Genomic DNA, 11,866 nt, shown 5'->3' with positions numbered 1-11,866 from the left:
GGTAGCAGATGCATTGAGTAGGAAGTCTGTCAGTGTATCCCACTTGATGTTGTGGGATAATGAAGTAATTGAGCAATTCCGTGACTTGACAGTGTCAAATATTTGAAAGGGCAGAGTGGAATATCTGTGAATGAGCAGGGGTTGCTATTGTATCAGGGCAGAATTGTAGTGCCCAAGGAGTTAGCAGCAGAGGTAATGGTTGAGGCCCATAAGGGTCAGTTTGCTGTACACCCGGGTGCCACAAAAATGTATCAAGATCTGAAAGTTAAGTTCTGGTGGCCTGGGATGAAGAAAGATGTGGCTGAATATGTGTCAAAGTGCTTGATTTGTCAGAAGGTTAAAATAGAACATCAGAAACCGGCAGGGTTACTTCAGCCATTAGACATACCAGAGTGGAAATGGGAGAGCATCTCTATGGATTTTGTTGTTGGTTTGCCTCGGACTCAGGCTGGTCATGATTCGATTTGGGTTATAGTGGACAGACTTACGAAGTCTGCACATTTTCTTCCAGTGCGAGTGGACTTCTCTACGGAGAAATTAGCAAGACTATATGTGAAGGAGATTGTAAGGCTCCATGGAATACCGGTTAGCATTGTTAGTGACCGGGACCCGAAATTTACTTCTCGATTTTGGGGAGCCTTGCAGCAGGCTTTTGGCACTCAGCTTCGGCTGAGCACTGCGTATCACCCGCAGACTGATGGTCAGACTGAGAGGACCATACAGACACTTGAGGATATGTTGAGAGCTTGCACGCTGGAACAGGGCACTTCTTGGGACAGATATTTACCACTGGTGGAATTCTCTTATAATAATAGTTTTCACTCCAGTCTGGGCATGGCACCTTATGAGGCTTTGTATGGGCGTAGATGTCGTACTCCTACTTGTTGGACAGAGGTAGGTGATAAAGAGAGGTTTGGGCCGGACTTTGTGCAAGAAACCACGGCACAGATTGAAATGATCAGGAAAAAACTTAAACAGGCACAGAATCGGCAGAAAAGTTATTATGATAATAGACATAGACCGCTGGAATTTGAAGAAGGCAGTCATGTTTTTGTGCGGTTATCTCCAGTTACCGGTGTTGGACGTGCATTGGGAGTGAGGAAGCTGAGTCCTCGTTTTATTGGGCCATATCAAATAATGAAAAGAGTAGGACCAGTGGCCTATCAGCTTGCCTTGCCCCCACAGTTGTCAAATCTACACGATGTTTTTCATGTATCACAGCTGCGGCGTTATATTCCGGATGAATCGCATGTGGTGATACCGGACGATATTGAAATCAGAGAGAATTTGAAAGTTCCTATAGGCCCTGTTGAGGTCCTTGACCGCAGTGAAAAGAAGCTTAGAAGCAAAGTGATTCCGATGCTGAAAATTCAATGGGAAGGACGTACACCTGAGGAGGCTACTTGGGAGCGGGAGGAGGAGATTCTCCGGCTATATCCTGAGTTAGCGGACAGGTATGAATTAATTTTGCGGACAAAATTCTAAAAAGTTGGGGTGAGTATAACACCTCACGATTTTAAATCAAGTAATTAAAATATTAAGTGAGCAATCAAGTGATGGATTAGTGAAAATCCTAAAGATTTGGCCAAAATACAAAGAAAGGGCAAAACGGTAATTAGCCAACACGCAACCCTAGGAAGATAAAAATTGAGTAGAAGGTCTCATATGGTAAAAATAACCCTGGAAATGGGTTCAGAACGAAAAATTGAGTGGATGGGCAAGTTTCAGAAAAATCAGTGAATAGTGTTTTCGCGGGTAAAAATATCGCGTTACGATTGCACCGTAAAACGTGCCAGTTGAATTTTGAGCTCTAGGTTTCAAATATGAGTTAAAAATGGTCTAATGAGTTAGGAAATATGATTTCTTATAATATTCGATGAAATTAAGACAGTTTGGGGAAGCGTGCCAATGGCGCGCGTAATAGCTTAAAACAGTGTTTTCTCCGAACGAATGGAGGACTCTTAATTCATCTGATCAAGCCTAATTAAAGGGGAATAGTTAATGTTAAAAATTTGAGTTTCTAAATAGGTTGTGAATTTACGGACGTTTAGTGGAATCGGAGGAAAATTCGGATTAGTTTTAAATCGCGTGAGGTGGCGGTGGGACCCACCCCACTTAAGTGACTTAAGCCACATGTGCTTGGCACTATTCATGCATCACTTTCCTCCCTTCTTCTTCATGAAACCCGCAGCCCCCTCCCCCAAAAACCCCATTTGCATTCAAATTTTCTTTTCACCATAACTTGATCATTTCTTAACCAAATCAAGTGATTTTTGTGTTGAAATTTGTTGGAAACAACCTTCTAAACACATTGGTACCACTCTTGAGCCTTGAAACCGTGTATTTGGGGAGATATTGGCCATTTACAGCCACGAAATTTTGGAGAAAAAATGGTTGTCCATGGAGCTTTTTGATCTTCCATTGCTTGGAGGAGTCTTGGGTTAGCTTCTAGCCTTTGTTGTGAGTATGTTTCCATCCCATTTACATGGTTTAATTGTGATTGAATTTTTGGAAACCTAAAGCTTGATTTGATGATGTGTTGTGTTAGAGAGCTCAATTTGAAAATGTGTATTAGATGATAATGTGTTAGAATGATGTATTAGAGCTAGAAATGCGATGAAATTTATTGGTGAAAATTGATGAATTTAACTTAGAAAAATTTGATGATCATGATTTTGGACTTGTGAATTTTGGTGTTGAGACTTGTTTGATGAATTGTGGCATGATGGTATGATGATATAATAGGTTGTATGAAGGTTGGAATGATTAAAGTTGTATGGAAATTCCTTGGAATGCCATAGGTTAAAATTCGATTCTTTGAGGAAAGATTGAGGAATTGATGTTGAAAAATGAATTGGATAATGATTTGTGTAGTTATATGGTGCTTAGATGGGTTGTGTTGTGCTTGGAGAGTGTTTGAATCAATGGAGAAAAATGAATTGTGTTAGAGACCAAAATGAGCCCAGAATGAAATATTTCGCAAAACGATGCGTAAATGTCGAAAAACGGAAAAACGACGATTGAACTAGCCTCTAAACAACCTAAGGGAGTGTTATAAAATGAGAAAGAAAATTTAGGAAAATAAATCTCAAATTTACACCTACATGGCCGAACCTCCAAGGGGAAAAGGGGTGATTTGGCGATTTTCGCGTTTTGATGTAATTCGACGCGAAAATGACGAACCGGCACTTGAACCGGCCTATTGACAACCTAATGAGACGTAACAAAATGAGAAAGAAAATTTAGAAAAATAAATCTCACATTTACACTACAATGGCCGAACCATCAAGGGAGGATGGGGAGGATTTTTGTGTTTTTGCGTTTTGATACTATTTGACGAGTACTGATGGATGTACGTTATTGTATAGGTTGCCGTACGTCGACCTGAATCCCGAATCTTGAATCAGTGAATTGCCCTTGGTCCGGGACCAAGTGGATTGAGGTAAGAAATTGGTTCATTACATGTGTAATTATAAATTAACGTGTATGGGTTGAACTGAGAGTGATTGGGAATGTCCTCTGTGTAGGCATTCCGCTGTGTACCGAGTTGAGGGATAAGCTGCTGCGGAGCTTGTGGAAACGCAAATTAAGGTAACCTCTTGGTACTGGGGCTTGTTCCCCTTTTCTGTTCCACCTTGCCAGTTGATGGCAACGGTAGGAAGTGTGTATGAATAGTATAGAACACATGAGCATGCATGCATTATTGCTATGGGTACTTATGTACCGAGTCTCTGGCCAGTAGACAGTTTTATTAGCCTTCGGGCATTTTCGGACTTCCGCTGGATAGGTCTCCAGGAGGGAGTTCCAGTTGACTGCGGTCATGGTGTGTGATCCGGGTAGGAGCACACTAGGAATGTCTTTGGCGTTTTGGTTGGTTTGGGCATCATGGTTGTGGTTTCTGTGAACACACCTTGGATGATACCCATAGGCTTATATATGCCGAGGGCGTACGTGGAATTGGGGTTACCATCCCGTATCGTCGTATTTTGTTTTCTTTATATTCCCCCTTCTCTAAATCCCATGCTATATCCCGTTTTCAAAGTGGTTGTTGTATTCTATTGATATGCATCGAAGTGAACCATTGGGTGGAGTTTTCTCCAGAACCTCTTGGTTACTGAGATATATTCGTATATCTCACCCCGTCTCGGGGCATTTATTTCAGGAGGTAGCAGTGGAGCAGGAGCCTCGGGCAAGAGGCCCGCAGAGTGAGCGATGGAGCGTTTCTTATTTTGCATTTTGTTGGCCGTGTGGCCTAGGCTAGACTTAGGGCATGAACATGTCATTTGTATTTATTAGTAGCTTCATTAGCATCTTGTTCATGCCATTTTGCCTAAGTCTAGTAGTGATGTATTTGGTTATGTTGTCTTTTAAATTAAGTTGAAATTTTAGAAGAATGTAATTTGAAGTTTTAGTTTCAAGTTGTAATTTGTAAAGCCATATTGTAATAGTATTGATGCATGTCTAATTATGATGGAAGGGCCTTAGGCCTATTTTAGGTTATGATAATATGTATGATGGAAATATGCATGAAAAAGGTGTTAGTGATTGCAACTACTTAAGAATGATTAATATGGACTCTATGTTTAATAACTATACACTGGATTGGGTTGTAAGTGCCCCAAGGCGTTGTTGGTCCTTGTGTGTGCCACCCATTGGATTATTACTGTATTATCATGTGTTTATTAGGTACATTGAGGTTTTAAATGATCTTTTACAAATTTGGGATTATTGGAAAAACAAAGGAAACTCTGGCGAATTTTCTGTAGAATTGGCAGATTTTAGGCGAACTTCGGAAGAGCATATCTCCCTCTATAGAGGTCCCCTAGGGACGTGCCATACGTCATTTTGAAGGTTGAGATGTCCTCTACCTTGTGTCAAAATTTGAGGAAATTCTGGGTTGATCTTCGGCCTGAAATAAATAGAGAAACACGGACTGCCCATGTGCCCCTGCACCTGAGGCAGATTCTGGACCGGATTTGGGAAATTAATTCCCGCTTCGTTTCTCCGTCAAATTAAGCGTGTGATATATCAAAATGAAGTTTGAGATGTCTAGTTTGTAGGATAAAAATTTGAGAGCAAATGGTTGAGTCGATTGAGTGCAGTAATTCGGGCAAAGTGAGTGGTTTGGGCTGTTTTTGGGGTTGTTTGGGCTAATTGCTTATCCAACTTCAAACGGCGATAACCGGAGCAAATGAGCTCCGAATTGAGCGTATTTTAGCTTGTTAAAAAGGGAATTAAGTAACACAAAGATATAATCTGAGAAGTAGGGTTGGTTGCGATCTGTTTGGTCGCAGAAAACTTAGAGTGTAACATATTCGAATTGGTGTAAAACGTAAAGTTGGAAATTGGCTAAGTGAGTTTATGGGAACTCCTTAGTAACTTATAATAAGTAACGTAAGTGATAAAAATAGTTTAAATAAGTCTTCCGCAAGAGTTTATGGTTACGGTCACAGCTTTTAATTATTACGCCTTTTTATGTTTTAAATGCTCGCGTAATAATCGGAAAAAAATTTATTCGCGTTTCATAAATGAACTGCTGTGATTGTAACTGCGCTTAATATCATAATTAATGTTAACAATACCGGTACGTAACGGGCTGTTACACCAGCACTGATCTGTAGAGGGCCCAGGTCCATTACGAAATGCGCAATACCTGGATTGATCCAAGCCTCCTTTGTTACATAGGCCGAGGTCGCTATACTTTCTTCATCTCGATCATTGCTACTTCTTTCCATAATTGAGACCGGGGTACATTTAGGGGAGTATACCTTTCATACCTCCTTACCCAAAATCTGTCATCCGGGTTTCTTCCTCGAAAGTCTTTCTTTTTATTCCTTGACCATTCTTTTTCCTTTGGAGCTGGAATTTTCCTTTTCGGACTCTGGTTCCTCTTTTCCTCTCCTGATGCATTTGCTATGTCCATTTGTTCCAGATCCAAGTACTTTTTTTATCGAGCTCTGAATTCTTCTAGAGTTCTCACTGGATCTTTATATATTGATTTTGCCAACCAAGATGAACCATCTAAGCTGGCTTCAATCAAATGTACATGAACATTTTCTTGTAAACTCATAACTTGTAATGCTGCATCTTTAAAACGGTTCAAATATTTCTGGAGAGTATCTCCAGATTGGTGCCGAATTTTTCCAAGTGCAAAAGATCCAATTGAATTTGCAGGTAGAGTTGAGAACCATGTCTGCGCAGCTCCAGTCAGAGTTATAGCAAATATCTGGGAAATGATGGGCTCATCAATCTCTCTGATATACATATCAGTGTCAAAGGCGTCAATGTGGACCTGAGGATCCTGACTTCCATCATATTTCGACAAGTGTGCCGAGTCAACCTCCTTTGGGAATGAAGCTTTAAGGATTTCACTAGTAAATGCACTATTATTGTATTGTCCCTTACTATATTTCCTCTTATACGCACCAGCTTCAACACGACCTTGTACTTGATCCAGGTTATATTGAAACTGGATATCTCGGTTGTGATACATATCACCCCGGTTGTTCTCCACATTCCTTCCTGATCTAGCATTTAGGGTAGGAATTATCATATTCACATTGTGGTTATTATTTCGGCTGCGAACTTCACCAGTGTTCTCAATTTGGACCTGATTATTAGGATTTGCAACCCCACCAGTGTTAGCCACTCCTTGTCCTTCAGTAATTATAGCCGGGATTCTAGTGTCTAGGTTATGATCTGTATTAACCCAGACTTGATCATTAGCATTCCTGGGTTGATGAATCTCCCTGTTAGTTTATCTTCTGCGATTTCTCCATCTTGGATTCGATCTCCAGCACGCTCCAGATTCCTTATCTGCATCAGACGCCCCTCCTCTTGAAATCTTCTGACATCTTCCTCTCGCTGAAGATTGTTACATTGCTCCATCTCTTGAAACCTTCTAACATCTTCTTCCCGTTGACGATAGTTACGTTGTTCTATCTCCTCCATCCGCCTTAAGATCGCAGTAAACGTGGTTTGTGCAAGGCGAGTGTCTGGATCTGCAGCAAGCGCAACAAGAGTTTCCGCATCTGTAGGTTGATGATGAGGAGCTATTATCTGGTTTTGAGAATTATTTGGTGGAGCGGGTGTAGAGGCTGTATTTGAGATGTCTTCACTCACTTGAACAACATAATTATCAACCTCATGCTCAGGCTGATTTTGTGGTTGATTTACCTCCTCCACAACAGGATTCAACGGTAGATTCGAACCGCCATTCTTGATCGTGATCGTAGGAATAACAATTTAGACGTTCTCCACAGACGACGCCAATGTTCTGTCCTGAAGGCAGAGATGTCTAGCCCAATAGGCTAGTGAGTTACTTTTGAATCTAGGTGTTCTCTCTAAGGTATCTATGAATTAGATACCTTTGAGTTCAACAGATCACTGTGCACTAAGAATAAAGAACGATTTTGCCAAAGGGGTGGTGTGTGTGCACAGTGGCAACATAACAGTAATAGAGAGAGAATACTCATACCTGTAGGTCTTATCTTTTACTTATATAGTTTACCTGTGGCTAGTAGGATTCTGGAGCTTCTGTGCCTCTTCTAGTAGCCCAAACTCATGTTTAACGCTGTCATATTTGGATTAATATCTTTGATAGATATTCCTCCTTTGATTATATCATATTTGTATTTGGATTGCCCTTTATTAGGCCTTATATTAAATAGGCCTCACATATGAGTCCATAACAATAATAAATATTATTAAGATAAAATCTGTACAAATAGGAGTACTCTTATTCAATTTTTTTTTTTTTTTGGAACACTTATTCAAATTTCTTTATAACACTTGGTAAAATTTCTAAGAGATCACGTCACAAGCTCAAGATAGACAGTCTTTGGAAGAAAATATAACAAATTCAATTCACTGAAAATTGTGTATTTTTCTTTCATTGTAAATACAAAATGTGATCCTAATCCGTATTGCCATGGGCTCAATACTTACACAATATGCAAAAACTTGCATTTAACAGTGAACAAAATATGTTAGTGCTCATTTTTAAAATAAAAATAAAAATAAAAATAAAAATAAAAATAAAACGTAAGTGCTGTTTTATGTGGAAGGTAAGCAGAAGCAGTTCTGCACAACATTAAAATTTTCTGGTGTCCCTCGTTCATGCAAATTAATGATTTAAAAAATAATATACACCTTCTTCAACTACCAATAATCTCCACAGGTACAAAATCCATTTTTGAAATGATGAAAGCGCTTGTTGTCTCTTACAAAAATCTCCCTTTCAGCAACCTTAGATACTAATTTAATCGCATTGTGACAGTCTACACAAATGCGTAGATTTTTGCAAACCCTCAGGGTTGTACCTTTAGCCGTATTTAATAAACCAAAAGAAATTGCAAGCTTCTCGCTATGGCTCTTCAGTATCTTAATCTTTTCCTCTTCTTCCAGTTCATGAAGCACACAACTCGTGTCAGGTTTATATCCAATTTTGCTTATTTTTTTCTCCAATTTAATCCAAGTCTGCTGAATTTTTTTTGATTCCAAAAGTGATCCATCACCAACAAGAAATCTATAAACCTTTCCTCCTATTTCAATCCAACTGCATCCTGCATCTTTTAGAAGGCCAATCTCCTTCATCTTCTGCCTCACCTGTCTCACCTCATCCCATTTTCCTAATCCAGCATATAGGTTTGACAGCAATACATAATTCTCAGCTTTTTTTGGTCCCAACTCTAATAACTTTTTGGAAGCTTCCTCCCCAATATCCAAATCCCCATAATTCCTGCAGGAACTGAGCAATGAACTCCATATCCCTGAATCTGGTTCATCTGGCATCTCATTTACAAGCTTTAAAGCTTCATTCAATTGTCCTGCCCTGCCAAGCATGTCCACCACACATGCATAATGCTCTAATTTTGGCTTTATGCCATACAAACTCTGCATCTGACCAAGATATTTTATCCCTTCTGTTACTAAGCCAGCATGGTTACAGGCCATTAGCAATCCTATAAACGTAAAAGAATCCGGCCTGCACCCTGAGCTTTGCATTGATTCAAACAGCTCTGTAGCCTTCAGTCCATGCCCATGAATTCCATATCCTGCAATTATAACATTCCATGATGCTTCATCTTTTGCATTTATCCTGTCGAAAATGTTTTGAGATTGTTCCATGCATCCACATTTTGCATACATGTCTATTAATGAACAAGTAACAAAGCTGTCCTCCGTGAGATGAGCTTTCAGTGCAAAAGAGTGAACTTCTTTCCCCAGCCGCAATGCTGACACTTGTGAACATGCCCCCAGAACACCCATTATGGCAATCTGATGAGGCTGAATTCCACTAGAAAGCATTTGCCGAAATGTGTCAAGGGCCTCGCAAGGAAGTTCATTCTGTGAAAAGCCAGTAATCATTGTATTCCAGCATACTAAACTTCTGTTTTCCATCTTATCAAAAAATAATTTTGCTGGTAACATTTTGTTACAGTGAATATAAAGTGACAGTAATGATATCCCAATAAAATTGTCCAATTCTAAACCATTACGCAACATAAAACCATGAATCTCTTTGCCATAGTGTAGGAATCTCAGGCGGGCACAAGCTAAAAGAAGGCTACCAATTGTAAACAAATCAGGTTCTAAGCCAGAATCTGTCATCAGAAGGTACAAGTCTAAAGCCTTTCTTGGAAAATCATTTTGCGCATGAGCGCCAATCAGTGCATTCCAAGAGCTCACTGTTCTAGCCTTCATACCATGGAATACACGCTCAGCATAAACCAGTGAACCACATTTTGCATAGGCAGCAACAAAAGCATTGCCCACCAATTCATCATTCTGAAATCCACGTCTAAAACAATAACCATGAAGTTCTTTCAAGCGCAGTAGATGAAGCTCTTCTAAACAAGCTGGCAGAACATTTAACAGGGTCACCTCATTGACCCTTAACTTCTCTTCCATCTGCATCTTCCGCAGCAGCTCAAACGTTCCACAAAAATCTCCCGCCTTAGAGTATCCCCCAATCATAGAATTCCAAGATACAACATTCTTGTCACCATTCATATCAAACAGAACTTGTGCTTCACCTATGTAACCACATTTCGAATACATATCCAAGAGGGAATTATTCACCATGAGTTCCTCATTAAGGCCCAGTTTCAAAGCCAAACCATGAAGTACCATCCCCATTTTCACTTCACCTTGTGCTGCACACACAGGTAACATTGTCACCATGGTAGCAACATCAGGTACCAAAGCTTCCTCGCCATTCAACAGTCCCTTAAACAAATCATAACTCTCTTCAAAAAGCCCATTCTCAGAATACCCACGCATCATCGAGTTCCACGAAACCAAGTTTCTCTTCGGCATACTCTCAAACACCTTGAAAGCACTCTCCACAAACCCACATTTCCCATACATCGCAATCAAAGCATTACCCACAAACGCATCCGATAAAAGACCCATCTTCAACGCAAACCCATGAATCGTTTCCCCCAATCCCGCGTCCAAGAGCCCCGAGCACGCCTTAATTACACAAGGCAACGTGAAATTATCCGGCGCGAACGCCGTCGCGGAAAGCAACTCAACAAACAGGGAAATCGCGTCGCGAAAAAGCGCGTTCCTGGTGTACCCGCTGAGAAGCGCGTTCCAAAGAAACAAGTTCTTTTTCTGCAACGCGTCGAAAACGGAGCGTGAATCCGAGGGTGAACCGCACATGGAGTACATTGTGATAATGCGGGTGTTGAGAACGACGTCGTTGCTGAACTGCGAGGACGCAGAGACCATAGCGTGCACTCTTCGGCCAAGCTCGATGTCTTTGTGGTGCCCACAGGCTTGTAGCAACACACTAATTGCTTCTGAAGAGGAAACGACGCCGTTGTGGAAATGTGATTGAAGCAAGTTGAAGGCTTCGTTGAGGTTCCCAGCGTCGCAGAGATTGCGTAAGCGTTGGAGATAAGGTACATGGCACTGTGACTGAGAGTAAGTGGGTGAGTCCGTTTTGTGTGTTGTGAGAGAAGGGGATGATAATTTTGGAATCGTAAATGAAGGAAAGGGTTTTATGTTGTTCCATGCCCAAGTGGTTCTTTGTTGAATGGTGAGTTTTCGATGGTAATGGCATGACAGAGGTTGTGGCGCCACACAAGCCATTACCAGACTTCACTTCAGTTTCAGTATACTAGAATTTTGAACTGGTAGTTAGAAAATGCTTAAATATCAGATTTTTTATATAGGAATTATTCTTTCTCCTTATAAAAGATATAAAATTATACCAGTCAAAATTATTATATTTTATAATAAGTGAAATAAAAATCATAGTAGGAAGAAGTGAAAGTTTTATTTTTTAATTTAAATATAAAATAAAAAATAGTAGTTTCAACCAAAATAATTATTTTTTAAAAGGATAAATATTTTTCTTTCTTCTGTATATATATTTTTAGGCAAAAATATTTGTCATTCCGAAGGGACATAAATTTGTGTCATTTTAAATGAAACTACCATAGTTGTCAAAATCTTGATTTATCACTACGATTTTACGTTTTTACGATTTTTTCATCAAAACGATTTTACCAATATTCCAAACTCTTTTACGTTTTTACGATTTTTTTACATTACGATTTTACGTTTTACGATTTTTTAATCCATTTCCGATTTTACTTAAAATCTCGATTTTAACAACATTGGAAACTACAGTATTTTGGTAGTTTTTTTATCTTCTCTCAATTTTTCCTTTTTATATTCTCTCTTCTCCATAAAATGAGAAAGAGAGAGAAAGAAAGATTATAGGGATATAAATAGACTAGGCTGAACTAGGTTTTGACTTAAATAAGTAAGTCCTGTATAAAATAATTTAGACTCACTTGATCTGTTAGCATTGTGTAGGCACAAATTATAAGGGGGTGTATTGGATTAGGAT

General features: G+C 39.6%; 1 protein-coding gene across 1 annotated transcript; it reads right to left on the bottom strand.

The window, feature by feature from the left end:
- Positions 1 to 8,157: 8,157 nt before the first annotated feature.
- LOC133310663 (pentatricopeptide repeat-containing protein At1g18485) lies at positions 8,158 to 11,100 on the bottom strand. The gene has a single exon (XM_061511622.1). The coding sequence runs from the start codon at positions 11,098 to 11,100 to the stop codon at positions 8,161 to 8,163; it is 2,940 nt and encodes a 979-aa protein (XP_061367606.1). The 3' UTR covers positions 8,158 to 8,160.
- Positions 11,101 to 11,866: the final 766 nt, after the last annotated feature.

Source organism: Gastrolobium bilobum, unplaced genomic scaffold (assembly GCF_033153095.1).
Source record: "Gastrolobium bilobum isolate Gb01-03AN ecotype WA unplaced genomic scaffold, APGP_CSIRO_Gbil_v1 utg52872, whole genome shotgun sequence".
Classification (NCBI taxonomy): Eukaryota; Viridiplantae; Streptophyta; class Magnoliopsida; order Fabales; family Fabaceae; genus Gastrolobium; species Gastrolobium bilobum.
Note: the sequence above shows the minus strand (reverse complement) of the source record. Positions and strands in the feature narration are given on the sequence as shown.

Excerpts from the sequence above, each read along its gene's own strand:
- LOC133310663 (XM_061511622.1), bottom strand. The coding sequence starts at position 11,100 with ATGGCTTGTGTGGCGCCACAACCTCTGTCATGCCATTACCATCGAAAA.